The sequence below is a fragment of the Calidris pugnax genome, unplaced genomic scaffold (assembly GCF_001431845.1).
Source record: "Calidris pugnax isolate Ruff unplaced genomic scaffold, ASM143184v1 scaffold268, whole genome shotgun sequence".
NCBI lineage: Eukaryota > Metazoa > Chordata > Aves > Charadriiformes > Scolopacidae > Calidris > Calidris pugnax.
Window position 1 is genome coordinate 696,072 of NW_015090983.1, and position 26,272 is coordinate 722,343.

General features: G+C 37.6%; 1 protein-coding gene across 1 annotated transcript in view; it reads right to left on the reverse strand.

The window, feature by feature from the left end:
- ANO3 (anoctamin 3) overlaps positions 1–26,272 on the reverse strand; it is a 105,141-nt gene that overhangs the window by 60,312 nt on the left and 18,557 nt on the right. The window contains exons 4-7 of the mRNA XM_014953785.1: positions 20,416–20,552; positions 17,217–17,297; positions 6,514–6,666; positions 4,746–4,846 (exon numbers count right to left, since the gene is read on the reverse strand). Coding sequence (XP_014809271.1) covers positions 4,746–4,846; positions 6,514–6,666; positions 17,217–17,297; positions 20,416–20,552 — 472 coding nt within the window. The remainder of the gene's footprint in view (positions 1–4,745; positions 4,847–6,513; positions 6,667–17,216; positions 17,298–20,415; positions 20,553–26,272) is intronic.

The window sequence follows — 26,272 nt, forward strand, 5'->3', positions numbered from 1 at the left end:
TCACCTTCCCCTGACATTTTGCATCCAACTGAAGAACACCACACAGCCCTAAAAATCTTAGAGTACTAACTGCAACAAAGAACTTTTATGTTAAAAGTTCTTTTTTCTCTGCCCTTCACTGCTCATAAACACTTAGAGAAACAAGACCAGAAATTCCCAGTAAGGTCTTCTAAGAACAGTTACTTTGAAACCATATAGAGACATATTTGCTGCAATGTAATATTTTGCACATCTAGGTTCAGTTTTTCAGGGTTTTTTTTTCTGGCCTCTTCCTATCATTTCATGTCATATTTCAACCATGCAAAGGCCTCGATCTTGCAGATTCCTTGGGGTACCCACATGGCACTCATCTGGGGACAGTGTCGTTGAGCACCAGGGGCTTGGCTCCTCACCAGTTCATCTTCAATTTAAAATTCGTCTAAATCCTTTCTACTTCTGCAAGGTTTATTTTTTAGGAGGAATTACAACAAGCTTATTTGGATACATTACTACAAAAGTTAAACGTTATTTCAGTTGGTATTTTATCTCCCTCACTCCATTTTAACACACACAAAAATGGTACGTTCACTCTGGATACTTTTCCATGACTTCTTCGCCTAGATCCAAACATAGTTAATGAGCTGCCACTGCCCATCTGGGCAGTAATTGAGGCTGATTGAAGTATATTACTAAGATTAAAGTATGAATGAATACATTAGAATGAGCAAGAAGGAAATGTTCGCTGAAAAATACATGGCCATTGGAAACCTACGTAATCTACCAATCTGCAAGCTGTTGTCCGCCTGATACTTGGTACTGCAAGGCAGAACTGTAAACGGAGGAATGAAGATTTATTAAAGGCTTTGCAGACATTACAGTTTTTAACAAACCCTTTCCTTCATTCCCTTTAATTGCCCTTAGCTGTTTTGCACAGATGGACTCCAGCAAAGCTACAGATACAACTAATTTATTCAGTACCCACAATAATAATTATGTGCCACAAGAGAAACTTGTAGACACAGATAAAATTAAACCTTAGTCTGAGTTACAGAAATATATAACAGAGTTTCATTCCTACTGACAGACAATATACTTAAAAAAAAAAAAATCCATAAATTGTATATTCAGTCATGATCTAACCTTGGTGTTAACATAAATCCTGTTTGAAACCATATATAAGACATCAGTGGTTACCACAGACTGGTCCTTTGAAACATTGGAAAAATTTCCTTTTGTAATTGAAATAGTGAGATTCCATCCATATTATATACATGACATATAGTACATATCTGCCAACACATTTAGGTATAATGCCATGCTAAAACAATTCTGGGGTGCTGGGTGATCCCTTGGGTCAGAAAAAACACTTCAATTTTTCAGCAATGAAGAGAAATACTTTCTAACCTGTGCAACAATTCTATTGAGTTCATTGAGATTCCTGGATTGAGCAAAACGAACCTAAAAAGTATGAGTTTAATCCTTCATGTATTGTTTATATATGGTATCACCAAATGGTATGTTTTAGTGACCACAACAAAAAGCCAAGATTTTGCAACACTGTGCAAGAGAACAAGGGTGTAACTGCATTAAAGTACTGCAGGGAAGGTTAGTTCTCTTCTTCAGTTATGTATTAAAAATGGACAGTCAGAAACCACTGATAAATCAGATAAAGGCTAAGAGAAATAATCTGTTCTTAGAATCACAGAATATCTCAAGTTGGAAGGGACCCATAAGGATCATCGAGTCCAACTCCCTGCTCCTCGCAGGACTATCTAAAACTGCCCAAGGACTACCTAAAACTTCTTGGGAGGGAACTACTCTAGTTCCTTGTCTTTGGGGGAGAATTGTGTGATTTGAGCTTCCTCTGTCCATTGAATGGAGAAAACAGCTCTCTCAGGTAAACAATATATGCCATCCAGTTCAGAAAAGTTTGATTTAAACAAGCAAGCTCAAGAATTAAAACAAACAAAAGTGCTTTTGACAGAAGGTGTCATTAAATTATAAAATGCCTGGTCACAGGATGTTGTTATGGAAGTGTAGGTGGCTATTTTTGCATCCATGAAAAGCCATCAGGGGCTAATATAAACAAAGACACGAAACTCTGGCTCAGACAGTTTCTAAACCACAGCTTTCCAGAAAGAGAGAAGGCATCATGAAACACTTCAGATTTGCTTGGCTTCTGTACTAGACACTTAAGACAGGCTAATGGCAGAGCAAGACAGACTTTGTTCTATTCTGCTACGTCAACTTTGTGTTCACAATAAAATTATCTTTTATTTTTTAAAAAGTGAGAAAATAAAGAAATAGCCTGTTTGAAATATTCACACAAATTTTAGATTTAAATTTCATTTAAATTTCTATTAAGATATTTTTAAAGAGAAAAGAAATGGTGATCTGTTTACTATTTCTCATAGTTCAATTACGGAGGTAGAGGTGGGCATTGGACTTTTTTCTTACCAAATAGATGTGTTGCATTCTACAGCAAAACTGCCAACAAGGTGAAGCAGCAAAATTTAGCATTTATCTCCTTTTGGTGCTTTATACGTCAGTTAATAATATAATAAACAAACAGGACTTTGAATGCCTTCCAAACAAAGTAGCATTGCAAAAGTCAGCTCTTATTTTTCCTTCCTGAAGCACACTACTGATCTGTGAAGTTACTAAAATGATGAAGAATTAAAATCATTGCTAAATCCTAACTTAATTGTGACTTCAAGTATGAAAAGCAAGATCTATTTTTGCATTGGAATTTAGACTGTTTATGTGTGTGTGCACACATATGCAAACACTTCTATATTTAAAATGTTGACAAGTATTATTCAAACTAGAGAAGCTCTAATGGCACTATAATAATATTCTCAAACATATGGAAGATGACTGTTACAGAAAACATTTTATTTTATGGAAAGGACTTTGAAGGCTTAATGGGATGATGTGGCAACTCAGTATAGATCTGGGTATTTGAAGCAAGTTTTGAGCAAAGGATGCTTCACGATGACTGTTTCTGAATTAGGACTGATGCAAGGGAACCACACTGCCATAGCTGAAATCAGCAGGGACAGGAAAGATACAGCACTTGGCAATTCAAGCGAGAAAGGACACGAAACTCTGGCTCAGACAGTTTCTAAACCACAGCTTTCCAGAAAGAGAGAAGGCATCATGAAACACTTCAGATTTGCTTGGCTTCTGTACTAGACACTTAAGACAGGCTAATGGCAGAGCAAGACAGACTTTGTTCTATTCTGCTACGTCAACTTTGTGTTCACAATAAAATTATCTTTTATTTTTTAAAAAGTGAGAAAATAAAGAAATAGCCTGTTTGAAATATTCACACAAATTTTAGATTTAAATTTCATTTAAATTTCTATTAAGATATTTTTAAAGAGAAAAGAAATGGTGATCTGTTTACTATTTCTCATAGTTCAATTACGGAGGTAGAGGTGGGCATTGGACTTTTTTCTTACCAAATAGATGTGTTGCATTCTACAGCAAAACTGCCAACAAGGTGAAGCAGCAAAATTTAGCATTTATCTCCTTTTGGTGCTTTATACGTCAGTTAATAATATAATAAACAAACAGGACTTTGAATGCCTTCCAAACAAAGTAGCATTGCAAAAGTCAGCTCTTATTTTTCCTTCCTGAAGCACACTACTGATCTGTGAAGTTACTAAAATGATGAAGAATTAAAATCATTGCTAAATCCTAACTTAATTGTGACTTCAAGTATGAAAAGCAAGATCTATTTTTGCATTGGAATTTAGACTGTTTATGTGTGTGTGCACACATATGCAAACACTTCTATATTTAAAATGTTGACAAGTATTATTCAAACTAGAGAAGCTCTAATGGCACTATAATAATATTCTCAAACATATGGAAGATGACTGTTACAGAAAACATTTTATTTTATGGAAAGGACTTTGAAGGCTTAATGGGATGATGTGGCAACTCAGTATAGATCTGGGTATTTGAAGCAAGTTTTGAGCAAAGGATGCTTCACGATGACTGTTTCTGAATTAGGACTGATGCAAGGGAACCACACTGCCATAGCTGAAATCAGCAGGGACAGGAAAGATACAGCACTTGGCAATTCAAGCGAGAAAGGAGTGTTGTAAGGGTATTTTCCGTGAGTCATACAGCTTTGGCATCCAGTTACTGCTTCAACTCCTGATGAGGTTTGCAGCACACTAAATGCTCTTCTCTCTCTGGAAGAACATTATTAAACAATTCGAAATTTTCTCCTTTAAAAATTTCTCTATTAGCGCAGGAGATATTAACATGTCCTACAAATAAATAACAAATATTTATTGCAAAAACATATGACAGAATCTGTTTAGCACATAGAAAAGGAACTTGGTTCAGTTCACTATTCTGCCAAAGGAAAGCTGGAGGACCAAGAAATAAAGTTCTCATTTTATTCAAAGTATGCCAAAATATTAAGAGATACCCCCAAATCATGGAGAACACTTGAGCTCAGATGAAGAATATCTGAACCTCTGCCAAAGACATCCAAACCAATGTGTGAGCAGTATTTTCTGAAGACATACGCTCGATGTGACTTGGAAGGTAAGTCTGAAAACAAGTATCACAGGTAAATGTGAAAAGAGCAGTGCCTACTATTTGTTTCTCCCTATCACTTCACTAAATTAAATATGAGCATGCCTGGCCACAATGCAGCAAAGACTTCATTATAGCCTTAAGGTAAGTAATGAACTTTTAATATTAAGCACTAAATTACAAGTTTCTTAAAATAGTTTCCACAGTACCTGAAAGGCATCCTGATGTTCATCCTTTCTGCGTATTTGCACAACGTCTCCCATGGACAGTGAATTTTAACAAACATGATATCACTGTTCGTAACAGCTGGCTGTAAAGAGCAGTAACAAACAAATACATATTAATAATTCAAACCTCTATGGCATTCACCTTTCCAATAGAATTCTTTAGGGTCAAATTCTGCTTTTAGGCCTGAAGTGGCCATGCAAGTTGGAAAACACTGTGAGCGCTCTCTCTGAGCTAGTCAAAGGAAAATTAATAAACTATTTTTTTTTTTTCTCCCAAACCCTGTAATACGAGTAAGCTAGTAACTATCAAAAGTAATCATTACGACAGATCTTTGCTAATAAACACAGCAGAAGTAGAGTCAGGCTTTACATAGCACTTTTTGACCTGGAATAAATGAATTAATTTTAAATCCTCTAAGAAATATCTTAGATGTACAGTTTGAAGACCATTCTGTGCGTCTCCCATTTAAGGAGAAGAGTGTTCAACTGCTAGAGACATAAGAACAGCTGAGAGAAGGCTGCAGGTTCCACTCTGCCAACATGACAGCTCCAGGGAATGGTTAAGTAATTGTGAGACATCCAAACGTTTTTCATCACTAATTTATTTGCACATAAACCAAAAGTTTCAGTATTACAGGTTCCTATCTTTATCTTTTCTCATGAGAATTTCAGTTCTGCACCCTTTCACCAGTTGTAATTCCTTGACTTTTTATAAGTAAATATTTTGATAGAGTTGAGTCTGATTAAAGCCTCCAAAAACCTGAGTAATGCAAGGTTTGGTAGAATAAAATTTAGTAACAGGGTTAATAGAATTTAAAATATTCAAAATTCTACCTAAGAGTTCCATAAAGTGATGTCACAGTTCAATAATGCTACTTCTAGGATTTTATTTTTCTCAAAAGATATCTATAAGAATATATGACCGGAAGACAATTTATAACACATGATATCTAGAATAATAGTCTTACAAAAACATTTTTTTTCCCCTGAAGTGTCAATACTTCTGAATTGACAGCAGCTGAGATTGGGGTATTTATTGAAATCAGAATAAAATCAGATATCTTTATTACTAGACTGTAACACTTTTCAAAAGCCTTAAACTCACATTTTAATCCACTGTCAGGTTAGTTATTTTTGAATACTCCCTTCATTGTCAACTAGAACTTGCAAAGATTTCAAAACACTTAAATGCTCATTGCTTTAACTTAGAATAATGACAGACAGGATGAAAGACACATGAAGTACAGAAGCTTGCTTAAGGATAGACAAATATATGCCTGATTTATAAGTAGTTAACAAAACAGCAAAAATCCAACATTGTTTTCCTTCATTTTTATATTAATACTGTCATTAATAGGGTGGATTAACTTGACACTGGCAATCTTAACCCCTTGAAAAACAAGAGACATTTAGTATCATGCATTCTGCTGAAAGACACAGAGGTTATATTTTAAAGCAACAACGTGAGTTCCTGCAGCTTCTTCTCTTCTGGAAGCATAAGGAGCTAGAATTTTTCCCTCTGTACTGCACTACAGCTGTGTATGGTACACCTGTGTGCATACAAGGATGCATCCCCAAAATATGCTGAACATACACTATTGAACAATGGTTATTATTAATTTAATAGTATTAAACAAATAGTGGGAACAGCCGGAGAGGCTTGTAAGATTGTCAGGAATCTTTTATAAATTCAGTAAAGCACAATAATATTATAAAGGGTTTTTTATGCCACATAAGCTACAAGACTCACCTCTCGTTCTAACATCAACCCTTCTGCTCTCAAATTCTTCTCAAACGTGCTTCTTTTTTCTACCTGTGGACTTGACTTTTTGTAGACCAAGATGTAATCAATGCGCTTTTTACCATCTTTGAAGAAGAGTCCTGATGATGCCATGGCATCAGCCTGTGGAAGATAAAATAAAAATACACTAAATAAGGCATCCATAAAGACGAAGAGTCCTATCATGAACTGCATGTACCACAGTATTTCCTAAAGCATGGAGATGTCCACATATCTGCAGGATGAATATGTAAAGAAGACACAAGAACAGGCAGTTCATAAGTACTAGATACTCAGGATTTCAAATTAATTAGAACAAAACAAAATAAAATAGCTCCACAAAACCCATATTCTAGCTATTTCTTTCAGCTGTGCAAAAAACTTAAAATTATGATGTGATATATACTGATATGAACTTCTATTAATCCTTACTTTCCAGTAGGAATTAAAAAAAATTAAAGGCAGGTAAATTAAAAAAGTTTCCCAGCTTTGTGCCTAGGCAAATTTTGTACTTGAATTTTCTCCAACAGATAAATAAATCTAAAAAATCAAAAAAGAAATGCTATTGTTTGGAATGTTCTCCTGGATATTCTAGCTGAACTGCTTTTTCAATGCTACGTTAGCAATGTTTAAATCTTGTCTAGTTCCTTTCCACTGTGCTTGCAAACACAAGGGATTCTCTGACCTTGATATGGAAAACCCTGCTTTACATCCTGCTGCTGCAAGCTATTTTTGCATTCCATGTTTTGCATGATTCAGAACAGACAGTGACTATATCAACTGGTGTCAGACTATGAAGACTTCAAAATCTGAAAAGGTAAACTGAGAAACTATCACCATCTTCCAGAGAAAGCAGCACTCATTTAAACATAAAGTGTCCAGAACAAGTAGGTTAGTTTGCAGTAAGATACATTACACCCATATATGTGGGTCTAAAAGTCCACAAATGCTGCATCTTTTAGCCAATAGGATGCTAGTCTTAGAAATTCACCCATCCTATTTGGATTATTTGATCTGAAATTTATAATACCCAGAACTATATCCAATAATTACACTCTCTATTGATAAATAGAACCAAGTGTTAGTCCATGATATCATCAGTATAAATACAGGATACCAGCTCACTTGTTTGTACATGAAAGATTTTTCTTACTCCCACATACCTCACTGCCATCATTCCAAATACTTACTCCTTCTGAGAACTCCTCAGTCTGCAAAAACTACGGTTTTCTAACAAGATACTTCCTTTTTCTCTGCTTTTTTAACTCCAAAAGCAAAACCCAAGAACAGTCATTCTCAGACCAACTAGTGTTACAAAGGAGGGCATCATCACACATCTGGGAACATTATTTAAGTACATTAAGCTTCCATTTAAGTACAATTAAGCGCATTTTTCCCCTCAGCAGATGGTGATGTTATCCTCTGTCTTTTCCAGATGACAATTTTCGAAATTACCCATAATAGCATTCTGTTACTTGCTCCAAGGTACACACCTTTTGCTTGGCTTTTGACTTCAGATTTTCCTTTTTTACTTCCATAAGAAATTAAGTTAAATATAACAAAAAAGGGAAAATATTTACTGATATAACGGTCAAACATTTGTTGAAGAATAGCATACCCTATACTCTACTAGTTTATTTTTACAGATACTTCTATTTATCTCAAGATATTCAGATAAATAGTATCTGAAGTACAAATTAAGGTAGTCAAGACTGTTAAGCAAGATTATTAGTGCACTCAAAACAGGGTCTGTCACCCTTTCTAAGAATTCTGAATGGGGATAGTAGTAAGAACATTAATTTTTATTCTTCTATTAAATGTCATAGATGTAATGACCTAAAGATACAAGATATACAGCTTTGAAGATGTAGTAGAATAAAGGTTTGAAAGTCCAAGTTTGAAAATGCAAGTCCTTGAATACCCAAACTTTTTTCAGGTTTAAGACACAAGCAACAATGAAGAATTCCAGCACAAGTATTTCACAAAAGCAGACTAGAGTTGCTTTTGTGGTCCACAAAGCAGGCAAAATCAGATAGAAAAAGCCTGGCCAAAATTTTCCCAAAGGGGAGATCTGGAACTTATACAATTTCTGCTCATGCAACTTCTGTACAGATATTCTGCAAATTAAATCTACCTTTTTGTGATACACTTCTACCTTTCTTTGGATTATTATTTATAGCCTTTCTTTCCTCATTTCTAAAACATCTGATTTTCTTCAGTCTTGGAAAAACGTATTTTCTTTCTCAGATTAACAACAGTATGCAAATATGCCCTCAGATTCATCGGCACGAAATAGAATTCTTCGGGGGCAATGCTCAATAAATAACGAGCTGCACCGATAGTGGAGAGAAATTTTCCATCTGTTCATCTCAGACAACTTTCAGAGTCCTACCACCACAGGCTGAGACGTGCAACAGTGAAGCCACTTACCACAGTCGTGCAGTGAACCCAATCTATATTCTGTCTTTTTCCGGACTGATTCACTTTAATGGCACTGGCACCGCTAGCTTCACTTTAGTGCAATTCTCAAGCAATGTTGCCTCCCTACATTAGCAGGAATACCTGTGCCAGTAGAAGAATTTATCTGGTGATTTAGGTGTTTTTTCAGTTGATCTGAAAGAGCTCCATAATGTGTATAGAGAACAGGGAGCAGTAATTTCAACTAAAGGTATGAGTCAAGGTATATTGGCCTCTATCTACACCCAGCACAGTGAATCAGTCTGGGCATTCAGGCAAAGCATATTTATTATTTATCTGCTGTTTTGGACCAATAAATCTCTGATTCATTCTTTCACCTTTTTCTCAAGACAGTGGAGGAGAAAAGCACTAGATAAAATATTTTCTGCAAAGCCTTTACTCTCCTCTACTCTTTTTAAGATTTCCTGTTTCACCAGAAAAATGTCTATAAAAAGGACTGATCAATGTTTGTTTTTCTCTCTAATCCTCTTCATCCTCTCTACCCTCTTAGTTTACCACATATTCTGAAACAGTATCCACCTATCAGCTTTCCTACATTTACACACATCAAAACTTATTGAAGTTGGATTTGAGAAATTTCTTTTAGAGTATTGCTATACCTAGTTCAGCTTAAAACCAAGTTTTAACTTCACCTTGCTCTTCCCAAGTGTTTAAATACAAGAACTTTAAATCTTATAGATTTGTGTACCGAGGCTTTGAAGCACTCTTCATTCAGCAGTATTATTATAACAAATAACATGCTTAATAACACCCTGGTTTGAAGTCTGAAACAATGTAAAACTCAAAATACTGACATTAACAATTCAAATGACAAAAGTTGATCAATTTACCTAGAATAAGAAGCTTTTGCTCAAGCAAAACAATGAAACAAAAGTATACTTAGCAAATACTTAGGAAAGTTATAAAGTATATATATATATATATAAAGTATATATATATATATTTCTATTCAAATCTGGTACAAGAATTTCCTTGGATTTAGCCAACATGGAAGGCTTCTTCAAGAAACTATTTTTATATTCTAATTAATAAGCAATGCCTACTTTACAAAGTGGGCCTGTTTTACAGGCTCTTCTCTCCCCAATTAATTAAAACAGTGCAATTTGCAGAAATTGTAATTATTTCAATGCTACTGCTTTAAGTCTACTGTTCCACTCTGTAGAGGAAACTTTTGCCAATTTTTCACCCCATACATAGACAACAAATATTCCAGAAGAGTGAGTTGGAACCATTCTCAAAACAGTAACCAAATTTTAGGTCCATGTAAGAGTAAATCACACCTTACAGTAGACTTCAGTTTTACAGGATTTTATTAGTAGCAAAACCACTAGAAAAATTTGAAACTTACTGAAAATTAGTGGAAAAATACACTGTAACATAATATATCAGTATACTTTGCCCCCCGACCTCCCCCCGCCTTATACCAGTAAATACTTCAAGTTAATTAATAGTATGTACTACTACTGGGAACTTAACTAGAACCAAATGTAGATACAATGTATCTGCTGCAACCATTCATTTCACCTCCACTCAACCCCTGACAAGCCTCAACCAGCCTAACAAAACCACAAGTGTTTAAAGGCTGACAAAATCTCTACAGGCATAGTGATTTTATAAAGTCGAAGCAATTATTTATTTGCTTGTGGATGTGTGATTTATAGATAATAATAAGGAAGCTTCATATTTATATAAACATGCAGAGAACATCAATTCTCAGCCATAACCAACAACAAGAGCACTCCCCTACATAAGTGCCAACTGATAACGGCACACAAGAATTAAGCACCCAGAGCACGATATGTTTATTTTGCCTCCACAGTAGACAGGATGAAGTTCATCCTTCCTCTGAGTGGGTGGTGTAATTTGGATTTAGATTTGTAAAACTGTGTAAAGGACAGTAAATATACCAAAAGACTAGTATCCGGGATCCAAAAGATAGATGGATGCACACTGCTGGGCCTCAGCATTCTTCTTTTACAATTTGCACCACAAATTTTTTTAAATTTCTCTCCCTAAAATAATCCTATTTCAAGGTGATGGTGTTTAGAACATTCATTTCCTCCCTAAGACAGCTTGTGAATTCTGACAGTTAAATTTGCTAGAGAAAAATTGCTTTGCTAAACTCTTAACAATAATGAAGCAACATATTAAAGAGAGACTTACACAAACGTCTTGGGTTTTTTTCCCCAGGAAAATTATAAGAAAAGGCAGCAAGGGAAGAATCTACCAATCAAAATAGGGATGCTGCTACTGGAAATGGAATCACTGAGTCTCAGCATCATTTCTCCATAGTAGCACCACCCTGCCAGTAGCATTTTAACATTTTTTAGAGACAAAGACATAGGGAAAAGTTGTAGAACCAGAAAACACTGGAGGAAGAATGAAAGACAAGGAAACTGACTTCGAAATGTATTTCCTTCTTCACAGAAACAATAACATGCTCACTGACCTACTCTGACACATAAAGCTTTTGTAAACATCACCATAAAGTTTATTTGCATGTAGTCTTACAGCCCAAACAGGACAGTAAGGAACATCCTATATGTGTATGTATATACACACACATAAAATCACTTTGTACACTCACTAGGAAAAACAGCTTGGAATGGAGAAATAAGAGGGGGAGAATGAAGCTTACAATGAAAAATACACTGGCTATCAGAGGTGGGACAAGGGAAATCAGTTTTCTGTACCTCCTCATGTCTTGGCTTTTAAGAGATGTTTCAGAGATAATAAGGGATGAGTTCACAGCTACTAAATCATGTATAAGACAGAAGTAGTCATGGAAACAATTTGAGGAACTAGGGCAGGAATTTTGACAGAGGTAGAGTCTGATGTGTGAAACTGTTGGGCATGGTAACTACTTAAAACTGCAAAATCTACATGAATAGCTTTCCTGTGAATAGAATGAAAGAATACTTTCTTTCAATAAAATTAATTATTATTCTTAGAGTTTCGTAAGATGCTATTAAATAGGGTGATTGCTGGCTGATTCACGAAAACCACCTCCTTTATTTTGATTACTAATTCTCCCTAATACTGTTACCATGAACTTTGCATTAACATCTTCAGTACAATTCCCACTGAAGGATGCCACCATTTCTGTGGTTAGTGTCTACATTCAGAGCTTATGACTCAACTCTTACCTTTAAGTATTTTCTGGAAATAAATATATTTGTGATACCAACTACAATATTTTAAAATAGTAATAATTTTTTACATTTTAAAAATCATACTCTGCTTAACAATACTCGAAGGTGGGCTTTATGAGAAATTTTCGAAGCACACAACTAAGTTAGCAATCATCTTTTAGTGTTTTAAGGGGTTTGGAATGCACAAGACAGAAATTAATTTATTATATTCATCCTTTCAATTACTTAATTCCAAAAGTATAGACTGATTCATGTTAAGTATATATTGTAATTATTTTAGCTTCTTTTGAGAGGACATTTTTGTCCATTTTTGTTCTATTCAAACTTACAGAGTAAGCACGAAAAATACACTTCCATGTATTTCGCTTCAAGAAAGGAGTAAGTTTAGGTGATCTCATGCAAAATTTTTAAAGGAAGTCTGTTCAGTGCTACTGTAGGAGGAAGAAGCAAGGGAGGATGCTTGGAGACAGGAGGAGGCTTCCCATTTTTAATGGGAATTTTCCATTTTTAATGGAATGGCTTCACATTTTTAATACTTAAGTGACAGGACAAGGGGTAATGGTTTTAAATTGAAAGAGGGGAGATTTAGATTAGATCTTAGGAAGAAATTCTTTCCTGTGAGGGTGGTGAGGCACTGGAACAGGTTGCCCAGAGAAGCTGTGGCTGCCCCATCCCTGGAGGGGTTCAAGGCCAGGCTGGATGGGGCTTGGAGCAACCTGGTCTGGTGGGAGGGGTCCCTGCCCATGGCAGGGGGGTTGGAACTAGATGACCTTCAGGGTCCCTTCCAACTCTAACCATTCTATGATTCTATTTCCTCTTTATATCTACTAGGGAGGCCTTAACAAGAAGCGTACTGACATGATCACTGAAATTTTTTCTTTACATGTTTATTTTTTTTAAAACTTTCATATTTAGGATAAAATGACTTATTACTTTCCCTGCATTTCCTGAAAGATATTTTTTTCTTTTTAAACATCCTCACAGCAGATGAGAGTCATGCACTAGAAGCATAAACATGAAGTAAACTTTTGTTGCACTTTACCATGTGATTCTATTCTGGGATAATGATTTTATCTGTTATCATTCCTTTTAAACTTTATTTACTTCAGTATTATTAGAGTGGTTTTGTGGAGGACTACTTATCTATCAGGCTCCCTTTGCTATTCTCCTTTCCAGTACACTTATCAGCTGACATCTTGTTCTTATTTATACACTAAAACATTTTTATTGCCAAACCTTCTCTTTCAGTACGCATGCCTGACTTCCCCTAAACAAAGGGGCTAGATTATGAGTGAAATAATGTATGTCAAAATAGTGATCGATTGACAGGATTAGAACATATAGCACAAATCTGTACAACTGTGAAAATCATGGACTTAAACAGGAAAAAATTAAAACAAAATATAACTCTTGCAAAAGCATTGAAAGTAAAAGATTAAGAGTGAAGAACATTTTTATTCTGCAGATGGGACTTAATTTATTCCATTTTTCAAAACCACAATGAAATTCTGTAAGCAAAATACTTGTTTCGCAGGACAGAAATGAAAATATATGTGCAAAATCACAAAGAATCCAATAAAAAGTCTAAATAATGTATTTTAGGTTTTCAGGGGTAGATTTATCCTTTAATAATCTACACTGATCATACTGACTTTTGCTCAAATTCTAATGGATTTTCAGCAGCATGTCCAGCTGATTAGATACAATTCACCATATGTTTTGGCCAATTGCTTATTTAAGATGTTATTTAAAATTCATTAGAAATTCTGTAACATTTCCAGATACTGAAAGAGAAATCGATTCAGATCTAACACAAACCTAGTCTGGACACACAGTTCTATAGTGGCTACCAGCAGATACCATGAAAAGGCAGTAAAGTAGGCTAATGTATAGGCAGCATTTCTTTACAGTTCCTGAATAATAATAGTCATAATATGTGAACTCTGTTCTACAGATTATTTCTTTACCTTGCCAGATAGCAAAATACACTACCTAGAAAAAAAAATCAACTGATAAAAAATGCATCAGATCTCAGAGAGTAACAGAAATGTACTGAATGAAAGGAAATTGAAGTGTAATTCCTGAAATATTCCTATCTTGCCACTATACATGTGATAGTAATCGGCACAGAAAAGAAGTCACTGTTACTGACTTCACTGTTTCTTTGGACAAATGTTGCCTTCTGTTGAAGTGATAAAGTCTGCTTTCCCTTCTCAGTGAAACCAGAACATTTCAAATATCAAATTTTCCCATCGGGGATCTTCTCGTTTCCTCCACTTCCCTTGCTATAGCAGATACTACCCACTCCATACTTCACTCAGCAGCCACTTGGCATCATTCCTCTGCATGAGATCCTTTGGCAGAATCACATACATGAAGTCATCCTTTCTACACAATCTCAACAGCAGTTGTGATGAAAAGATGGCAGAGACAGATAATGAAGACAGCTTTTTAATGGGTCTGAAAGACTCACAATTTTTCAATATTAAATCTGTGGATTCTAAAATGATACCAACCTACACTGAGGGAGATTATGAGTTATAAATCATAATCAAGGAAATGAGAAAAGTAGATGACTACCAAGATGAATGTTGGCATCCAGATGCTATATCAACATTATCTGTTGTTTCCAAAGCTTTAATACTGCAGCAATACAAATCAGATTTATGGAAAGTGGCGCATCATGTATGTGACCTGAAACACTAAAGAATTCCTGAAAAAAAAAAACCCCACATATTGGCTTTCATCATGCCAGTAAGACAAGTTCAGTATTGCTCAAGTATTGCTCAAGCGGCTCATCACTGAGACAGATAATGGTACCAAACATTAATTGCAATAACTCTTTTAGCAATTTCTCCCCAAGTCTCTCAGATGTAAAACAACTTTCCCAAAACAAGCCTAAATTAGAATCATTAACAAGCAGAGAATAAGAATAAGCTTCGCCAATTCGGTGTTTCTCATTTTCATTCTCTGGTCAGACTGAAGAGACTTTTTAAATCATGACAGATCGGTTATTTTCCAAATATATGAGAGTACTTACCTGCTGTAAAGCTTTAGAGCTGTCTTTTCTGCTTTCAGTCTCAAAAAGAATTAGAAGCCTCCTTTTGCTAGTTTAATACCCGTTTTGGGAAGACGTTTCCCTTAGACATCTGCCACTAACTGCCACAAAGACTTGTACAACAATCCAAAGGCAAAACAGTAACTTTCTTTTCTAATATAAGACTAACCTAAATCCCCTCTGCCTTTTTCCTGCGGAAGCAGGCAAATAGTAAACAGAAGGAGGATCCTGCTTGGTTGCCTCATTTGCAAAACCAGTATAAAAGCAAAAGGAAGTTTCCAAAGTAATTGCTGTGTTAAAAGCAGTTGTCAAGGCTAAAAGCCAGATGTGGCTTCAGAAGACTGTTTGTAAACTCTGAAGCACTTTGTTCAGTAGGTCAGGATGTACGAGGCTGAGATGTAAAAAGTGTGGTTTTGTTTAAACTTAATACAAATACAAGGCTCCTCTTTAAACTTTGAAAGAAAGTTAGCTTACTGGCTGCCTATAAACTTTATATACCAGTCCAGAGTGCAGGGCTTGGAGAAAACACAGCCAGCTTTTACGTTTTATGCGAAAATACAAGAAATATTTTGCTTTAGCACAATGAAATGCCTGTTATTAGACAGACATAATCTGTTACTAGATTTTTGTGGTAGTGGCCTTATCTGTTATTAAATATATTTAGTGCTTTATAACATAGTCTAAATTCGGAAGATTCTGCATTATTTTTTCTGTCTTTTAGACCACATTTAACACAAAAGGCTTTGTCTACCTAATCAACAAAATCAAACAAGAACATCCATTATTATTTCTGTTTAAATTCAGCTACCCTTGCAGAAACAGACAAAACAGCCTGTGAACACAAAAAATTCTCATTGCAACTGTTTAGATTAAAATATAACTCTTCTCTGTCATTACCAAAGTTTTGTTTTCATGTCACAGATTTCTAATCTGCAAATATGATTACCTTTAAACCTATCTAAAAGTTACTAGCTGGCTATTATTATACTCTTTTTCTAAAAGCATCCCAGGATATGAAGTCTCGGAGAGCAAATCAACCTGCTACCTGTGTTGCAGAGCCCTGTAGTAATGATAAGTGTGACTGAGAGAACAAGCTCTACAACAGTTACATGACTCTTGTGAAATACGCATTCAATGTAAAATCACAAAATGCCACAGGCAAAATGGATGAGAGAATGGTACAATGGCTTACTGAAGAGTATACTGTATCTAATGCACAGAATCTTAAAGCAATTTAAGCCTTTCTAGATTTGTAGCATGGGATTATTCATGCCTTTATTTGCTCAAAATCAAAGAATTGCTGGTAAAAAACAAAAAAAAAGTGCTACATAGTACACTATTTCCAGTGTTTGAAGAAGACAATTAGTCAGAACTTCTTGAGGTTAGGTCATTTGTCCTACATTTACATGCAATTACGCTTAATAGAAAGGAGAATTAAGGGTCTCCCAGTCTAGAGAGAGAACAAAAAGAATACGTGTTTTGAACTGAAAATCAGGTATAATTCTTTGGCATTATAGTGGATGAACTGCTGTAGAAAATGCATTGTGATGAACACCGTGATGAGGTAATTACTAAGCAAGATAACATGTCAGTATTATCTGGTGAGATGGCTTTCCCAATGCTTTAGTTGCGGCTCCTGATAATACTCCTACACTCTCCTATACATTTAGTGAATTTTGTTTTTCATTCAAGACATCTAGCTATCATTTGGATTTTCCTTACAAGGAGATTCCTACACTTTAGATCACTCTCAACTACTACATTTGCTACGTGAATTTAGTTCTTCTAAACTCTCCTAATTTTTTTGAGGTCTCCCAGCTGACATGAATTTCCCTCCATGATGGGAATCTTACGTCCTAAATTCTGTGCAACATACATTTTTTGAAAGAAGGCTACTGCCTCTTAGATGAGTCGATGCGAATCATTACAATCATTGATTCTATGGTGTAGGTGTTCTTTTTGGTGTAGGAAGGCCAAACTGCTACCTGATCATTCCCAGGCACAGCCACAGTTGCTAATCCATCGATGACTCTCGGGTGTCTGCTGATGGATTCTCCTCCTTCCCCCTTCAAAACAAGTTTAAAGACCATTTGATGAGCCCTGCCAACTCCTGCGCAAAGGCCTTCTTCCCCTTTTGAGACAGGTGTACCCCATCTGTCTCCAGCAGGCCTGGTGCTCAAAAAAACCCAAAGTTGTGCCTCTGACACCAGGCTCGGAGCCAGGTATTGATCTGCTGGCTCTTCTTGTTACTTTCCTCTTCCTCCCCTGTGACTGGGATGACAGAGGAGAACACTACCTGCACACCTGACCCCTTGACCAGTTGTCCCAAGGCTGGAAGTCTCTTTTGACCGCCCTTGGGTTTCTTGTTAACAGCTCATCTCTGCCTGCCTAAAAAATGAGTAAGGGGTAATAATCTGAGGGGTTTACCAGGGAGGGAAGTTTTCTTTTTATGTCTTTAGCCTGGGCCCCAGGGAGGCGGCAGACTTCCCTGAGAAGTGGGTCGGGTCTGCACATCGGGCCTTCCGCTCCCTTCAGGATGGAGCCTACAACAATGACCCGTCTTTTTTTCTGATGTTTTGATGCTGGGTTTAGTCTGACTTAACCCTGGCAACACCTCCGTAGACACCGAGTTATCCTCGTCATTGTGACTGGGTTCCCTTTGCAGAGCCTCACATCTGTTTTTTTAAGGGTAGCTGGGGAGCTGAGGGAGTTACTGGGGAGACACATCTGCTTCATCGGGCAGGAACTTGTTGCCACAGCCCCCTATCCTCTAAGTTACCTTGCTCAGCCTGGCAGAGAGAGGACAGGGAGTCTGGCCGCTTCTCCCGGCTTCCAAAAACCTCAAAAAATGAACCCCTTGCCGGCTTCTCCTGGCCGGGATTCCCTGGCCCAGTGCGGACTCACCTGCACTCGGGCTGCTCTCCTCAGCGAGTGACCGTTGGAGCGTTTTGCACCTCGTTTAAATCTGCCACCGAGGGAGGCGGCAGACTTCCCCAAGAAGTGGGTCGGGTCTGCACATCGGGCCTTCCGCTCCCTTCAGGATGGAGCCTACAACAATGACCCGTCTTTTTTTCTCATGTTTTGATGCTGGGTTTAGTCTGACTTAGCCCTGGCAAAACCTCCGTAGACACCGAATTATCCTCGTCATTGTGACTGGGTTACCTTTGCAGAGCCTCACATCTGTTTTTTTAAGGGTAGCTGGGAGGTGAGTTACTGGGGAGACACGTCTGCTTCATCGGGCAGGAACTTGTTGCCACAGCCCCCTGGATTCTAAGTTACCTTGCTCAGCCTGGCAGAGAGAGGACAGGGAGTCTGGCAGTCTTTCTCCCTCTCACATTCCCTGATTTTCCTCAACTTGCTACCTCCTCCCTGAGCTCCATCATTAAGCGGAGGAGCTCTTCTACCCGGACACATCTCCCTCAGGTGTGCCCACCAACACCATCTGACACCGGCACAAGAGCAGGGCACACCCCACAACCCGGTGTCCGAGTGGCAGCGTGTTCCCACAGGAGCTCTGTCTGGGAAGCTGCACCAGGAGTGGTGCGTCCAGAGCGTGCGGCCGCCATGTTCCTCTGCTGTGTGGGCACCATCCCTATTCTGTGCCCAAGCTGGTACCGGCTACTGGCCTGGGATTGCCGCTTCTCCCGGCTTCCAAAAACCTCAAAAAATGAACCCCTTGCCGGCTTCTCCTGGCCGGGATTCCCTGGCCCAGTGCGGACTCACCTGCACTCGGGCTGCTCTCCTCAGCGAGTGACCGTTGGAGCGTTTTGCACCTCGTTTAAATCTGCCACCGTCCAGGAGTGGTGCGTCCAGAGCGTGCGGCCGCCATGTTCCTCTGCTGTGTGGGCACCATCCCTATTCTGTGCCCAAGCTGGTACCGGCTACTGGCCTGGGATTGCCGCTTCTCCCGGCTTCCAAAAACCTCAAAAAATGAACCCCTTGCCGGCTTCTCCTGGCCGGGATTCCCTGGCCCAGTGCGGACTCACCTGCACTCGGGCTGCTCTCCTCAGCGAGTGACCGTTGGAGCGTTTTGCACCTCGTTTAAATCTGCCACCAGCTCCACCTCTGCCCCCAGGAGCTGCCGGGCACTGGCCCGGGCTGGCCTTCCGCTCCCTTCAGGATGGAGCCTACAACAATGACCCGTCTTTTTTTCTCATGTTTTGATGCTGGGTTTAGTCTGACTTAGCCCTGGCAAAACCTCCGTAGACACCGAATTATCCTCGTCATTGTGACTGGGTTACCTTTGCAGAGCCTCACATCTGTTTTTTTAAGGGTAGCTGGGAGGTGAGTTACTGGGGAGACACGTCTGCTTCATCGGGCAGGAACTTGTTGCCACAGCCCCCTGGATTCTAAGTTACCTTGCTCAGCCTGGCAGAGAGAGGACAGGGAGTCTGGCAGTCTTTCTCCCTCTCACATTCCCTGATTTTCCTCAACTTGCTACCTCCTCCCTGAGCTCCATCATTAAGCGGAGGAGCTCTTCTACCCGGACACATCTCCCTCAGGTGTGCCCACCAACACCATCTGACACCGGCACAAGAGCAGGGCACACCCCACAACCCGGTGTCCGAGTGGCAGCGTGTTCCCACAGGAGCTCTGTCTGGGAAGCTGCACCAGGAGTGGTGCGTCCAGAGCGTGCGGCCGCCATGTTCCTCTGCTGTGTGGGCACCATCCCTATTCTGTGCCCAAGCTGGTACCGGCTACTGGCCTGGGATTGCCGCTTCTCCCGGCTTCCAAAAACCTCAAAAAATGAACCCCTTGCCGGCTTCTCCTGGCCGGGATTCCCTGGCCCAGTGCGGACTCACCTGCACTCGGGCTGCTCTCCTCAGCGAGTGACCGTTGGAGCGTTTTGCACCTCGTTTAAATCTGCCACCAGCTCCACCTCTGCCCCCAGGAGCTGCCGGGCACTGGCCCGGGCTCCCCCGTTCCCCCCAGCTTCCAAATACCCCCCAAAAACAAGGCCCTTGCCGGCTCTCCTGGCCAGGATTCCCTTGCCCAGCACAGACTCACCTGCACTCGGGCTAGTCTCTTCGGCGAGGGATATATGGCAGCCAGCTAAATTTCTTACCATGAAAAGCCTATTTATTTAAGCTGCAATTTAGCTAATTCCCTAAAAATTATATTTTTAAAATATTTAAGTACATTCCGACAATGGATACAACTTTAATAAAGTTTCGTGTCCATTACCTTTAAAGACGATTTAGCCCGAGGTTCTGTTTTCTGTCTGGTAAGCTTGTTTTGAATAAGCAATGACTGATCTGTACGAGCATCATAATTTCCGTGTTCTGAATCATCTGTGTACGTGTCTTTGTCCTTCCCTGTGTCTGAAGGAAAAACAGAAGAAAACAGTGGGCTTATTTTGGGTTATAGTTGAGAGAAATTAACACTGTTATGACAGCCACAGTTGAATATTCCTTTTAAGTATCCACTTTTCGATAACTCATATTCTATCCTTTCTTGCAAAACTTTTTGACTTGAAATGTTATCATGTTTGTCTTAAACTAGAACTGACTTCTATTTTTAGCAGAAGGCTTATAGGAACTTTCTTCTATTAATCAAATCAAATCAAAAAAGCCCACAACATTCTTCACAGTAGTTTAAAAAAAACAACACCAAAACACAAAGCGATATAAACCAAATATTCAAATGCTTTTGTGTTTGGCTCATAATTGTCAAATACTCAAAACGTGTTACCAAATAGACAGGAGCATCCTGGAGACAAGAGTAGCATCTCATGTCTTAAATTTAAATAAGCAAATCTAAATGCCCAACTCCCCTACACACACGCTGCTCATCATTAGACAGAGTATTTGAAAATTTGCATATTAAGTTATTGCAGTGATCATTTCAGAACACGTTTTAAGAGGTGTACATGATGGTGGCAGAAGATTAGTTGACAATATTAAGAAAGCGCTTTCCTTCTTCATTGCATTTGTTTTTAATTGCTCAACAAAAGTTTTTATAAAAACTTAGTTGAGTATCCTAAGATACTCACCTGCAGGTGACTGAAAAGACCTTTTTCAAAGCTTACTAAAACCCACTCTCATGATTAAATTTCCTCCTGCATCATCACTGCAGGAGAGTTAGAAGGACTTAAGTCCCCGAATCACTCTATATCTTCTATCAGAAGGGACTTTTTTCCAGACGTTTCGTTTTCTTGCAGATTCTCTACCAAAAAATCATGACAATACTTACCATTTATACTCAGCAGGAATAAAATGAGGGGTAATGCCTGTAAAACGTTGGACCATGTAAGTTTTAATGAATGCTGGGAAATGGTTAGTCTTGAAAAAAATATTTTACAGATGAAAAAGATGGAATAATTATCCCCCCACGATTGTATATTGGACAAATTGGAAATAGAAACATACTCAGACAAAAAAAGTTACCCACAAATCCTGAGCCAAGTTCTCATCTCAGCTCTCATATCAACATGGGAAAAGTCAGGGGAACGGCAAACAGCATTTAGCCCAGTAATTCTAAACCCTAAATAGAAGCCAAGAAACAAATCATGGTTGCTGTGGGAACCACAGTCTTAACTTTCCTGAATTTTATATTCATAAAAGCTCATCTGCAACAACAAAGTATTTTTCATTAAGTTCTTCAGTTAAATTCTCCACAGTAAGTAGTACCAAAAAGAACCCCAACCCACAATTATCTCATATAGCCTAGATGTTTCTGAGATGGAATATTAAACTGGAACATTTACCAAGAGCAGTTCTTCCTGCAATTTGGCTGCGTACATAATGATTACACAAAGTGAGCCCTCAGTAATTTCTGATACTGATATTAACCTCAGTAAATCTGTGAAGGGATTTCTTAAAGTATGAAATAGCCCATTTTAATTGTGAGGGCACCAGCTCAGAGATCTTAGTTATTTTGAACAATGTTTTAACCTAATATACAGGTTACTCTGTGTAATGTAAGGAATGTTGTAAAATGACTGTAAAGAAGGTTTCAAGCAGTAGGTATCCAAAGTAGGAAACAGGATACTTAAGCAACTTTACAGATTTGACTCCCACCCAGACGTGGTGAGCTCTTAGCTTTACTAAAGATCAGGGTCTTGTAATAGCAGCCAGTAAAATGAAAAGCAGAGACAGGCCTATGAAACCTAAACTTTTGCATCTAGAAAGGCCATTTACCCTGAAAAGTCTATTTTTATGAGGGAAGTTTTAGATCATCTAGAAGGCCATTTACCCTGAAAGATTCTACTCACATTAAAAAGTCTATTTTTATGAGGGAAGTTTTAGAGGATTAGACATTATGAGTACACCTAACACTCAAAAAAGAAAAAAAACCAACACCTTTGCAAAAGTACATAAAGTTTAATTTAAACAATTAAAAGTTATGAAATGAGTCTCCCCTTAGTGCTCAACATACTTTTACCTGCTAAGCATTTTTGTGTTTTCAAGGACACAACTTTTAAATTATACTATGTATTTTCTGTTAAAAAAAAAAAATAAAAATTGCCTTCCATTTAGAAATACCTGCTACCTTGTCTGAAATGTAGTCAAAAAAGAGTTTAGCAACAAAAAACCCCATAAAAATAAAGAAATTTGGAATTAAAATGGTATATTTCTTGTATAAAGTTTAACAATACTTACTATTGTACCTTTCAGGAGCTGATGACTTGTTTTCAAGAGTTTAGCAACAAAAAAACCCATAAAAATAAAGAAATTTGGAATTTAAAAGGTATATTTCTTGTTTAAAGTTTAACAATACTTTTGTACCTTTCAGGAGCTGATGACTTGTTTTATGCACCTAAAGCACTGTCCTACACAGTATCAAATGGTATCAAAAACAGGGGCAGAATGAAGATTAAAACACAGCATTTAAACATTGCACTTGAATAAGCATTTGTTACACCCATCTGAAAAAATGTCAGACTGAAAGACATAGCCTACAATTCATATTTTAAAACTATATTTAAAAGTGTGCATTTTTCTTAACATTAATGTAGTTTAAACATTCATGTCAACAAAACACCTACAGCACGCTTTGTAGATACTTTGAATAGACTAGTAGTCCCATTTACCTCTTCCGCAGCACATATTAAAACAAAATCCTTAATATAAATAATTATACTCAAAAAGAAAGTCCAGTGGATTGCATCATATTTCTGTACCATAACAGGTTAGGAAGAATAATTGCAACGTGCGTGTGTGTGTTTGGAGGGGCTCATCTTGTTAATTAAGTTGAACTTTTTGTAAATTTATTTTGAGCAGTTTTAAAATTTTTAAATAATAGAGAATGAAATATGTTTGATTAGAAAAAGATCTTGAGAGAAGCTCACAGAAATGAAACTGTGCCACTAGTAGCATTGACTATGATTTTGTATTCTTCTATGAACAGGTGCTTTTTTTTTGTAATAAGGTAATCCACTGCTGTAACAAAAGTAGAAAGTCTCTCTTCTGTAATTTTCCCACCCACCAAGCCAAAATTACATTCTCTTGAAGATAAACTTACTAGACCTAAATTAACTTGAGCTTGATCATTCCTATGATACCTAAATTAACTTGAGCTTGATCATTCCTAGTGTTACCAATGGGCACTACAATACACCGTGACCAAACTTATTAAATTCAATAACTGCAGTTTCTAAATTTTCATGATATTTTTATATAACATTTGTCTATAAAGGAACACTATTTTCTGCTATCCTTTTCTCCACAATCTCTATTATTTAGGTTTGAATTTTAACTGCCATTTGGGATTGCCACAAGCAAAAGCAAGATAGCATTCCTGAATCTTGTGGCTGGAGTTGTACTGCCCAAGGATGTTTTTAATGTAACATACCCCAAAAGCAACGATATGGACTAACAGCCTTTCTATTTGACTTGTATTAAAACTATCCATCTTTAAATTCAAACACGGAGTATTTATTTGGCTGCAGCTCCACAAAACGTCAAGAGAAAAGCTTGGCTGCCTCCAGTTCTTTCCCTCTGCTCTGTGGGAAAGCTACTGTTTGCTTCATTTTTTATTTCCCATCATCCCTTCTCTGGCCTATAACAACTCATTTGGTTGTTATTGTCGAGAACAACTGCCAGCTCTCCCTGCTCTTGTAGTTCTTGGATGGGCTCTAATGCCAACCACCACAACGAGCCTGCTTGACTTTGGGAGGGGGAGGGTGTAGGCAAGAAGCCATAGGAGAATAAAAAAACCCTCAAAACCAGTTCATATTGCTCTAGAAGCTCAGGCTTTTACACCAATTAACAGAAAGATGGCTCCTTAACAGATCACAGATCATTGCTCGCCTCCCCAAGCACATGTTCTCTTCTTTGCTGTTAATAAGTGCTGCCCCACCTGTGCCTTACTGGGACATCTGAAAGACATGAGCCAGGAGTCCCATTCCTATGTGCCAGGGGACTTCCAAGCGTTCATGATTTTTTAATTAAATGTGAGTTTTGGAGTGGGTTTTTTCAAAATTATTATTATTTTTTCCTCTTTTCAGAGCTAAAAAAGATCCGCAGATTCTCAGCTAAGACTAATCACTAAAATACTGTTCTACAAAGGCCGTGCAGGTTCTCAGCTAAGTCTAATCACTAAAATACTGTTCTACAAAGGCCACTGATTAATGTTTATACCTTGAAATACATCAGCTGAGCAGATATAGGGTATTTTGCTTTCAGTGTATGTTGAAATACATCAACTGAGCAGATATAGGGTATTTTGCTTTCAGTTAATCTACACTGCAGCTATTAATTCAGTAAGGTACTAGAGTGAACAGTAATTTCCAGAAAAGTATGGCAAGGAGTGTAATAAGCGTTTATGAAACACTTTTCCAATTTTCCTTTACTGTCTAAAAAATCTTTAGTCAATGTAAAAATATGGCAAGGAGCGTAATATGCATTTATGAAACACTTTTCCAATTTTCCTTTACTGCAGGATCAAATTAAAAAAAAAACAACCACAAACAAACCACAAACCAAAACTTAAATAATTTCTGTCCTGTTGGGAAGACTCTTGGCTAAAAGCAGCCCTCCTACATTAATGTTAATGGCAGATCTAGAGTTATCTGAAAAACTTTGAAACTCTGCTAAAATTTAAGAGATCTAAAGAAAAGAGGAGGAAAAAAGGAGAGAAAAAATAGCATGAGTCGTGCGTGTAAAAAAGAAAAAAGTCTTCTTCAGTGGGAGGACTGCAAATGGGAGGATGGCACTGGTCCATGTCCACAAAGCGACAAGGACATTTAAAGGACAACTGCCTTCATTCTTAACCCCTCACTTGGTTGGTTTTTTGGTGTTTTTTTTTTTTTTTGCTTTTGAGCTCCTAGTAGGATTAATTTTTTTTTTCTAGGGCTGCTCAGGCAAATTATTATTGCTAATGCAATCAGAATGTGCATGACCCCTTTACATGAGTTTTTAGAGTACCTACTAAAAGAAAGAGACAGATTTAAATATTAATCCTACAAAATTTTTATATTTAAAAAAACTATGTGATTGCAGAACTGAGCAAACAAATATATAATGGAACTAGAAAGCATTTTTAAGCAATTAGTATAGCCAATAATAGTATCTTGCTGATGTATTTCACTTAGTTATGTTAATTAAAACCTACGTGGTAGCTGAAAGCTTTTTGAACTGTTGTCACATAAAAAAAATATTTTAAAAATCATTGAAGTTATAGACATACAATTTGCAAGCCCCAAGTGACCTGTTACAGAAAGGAAAATTAATATGCTATAACAACTTCAAGTCAGGAAAAGGAAGGTTTCTGTATTAAACTGTTTAGCTTTCCCTAACACTGCAGAAGATAGAAAAGAAAGGCTGAATTTTAAATAAAGACAAGGATATTAAATCAGAGACGAGGGTGATAGCTTGTAAATCTAGAGGCAGAGACCAAATCATATTTCACTGAAGTCAATGGGAATTTCACTTTTCAATTCAGTAATTCAAGGACTTCTCTTTAATAAGGTACATAGGTATATTAATTAGGTATATACCTATAATAGCTAGCATACCTAAACATATACCTAAGTAATGTGTTCTGTCAGGCTAGCTCCACACTCAAGTATACAGTGATTTAAAACAGAAACACGCATTAA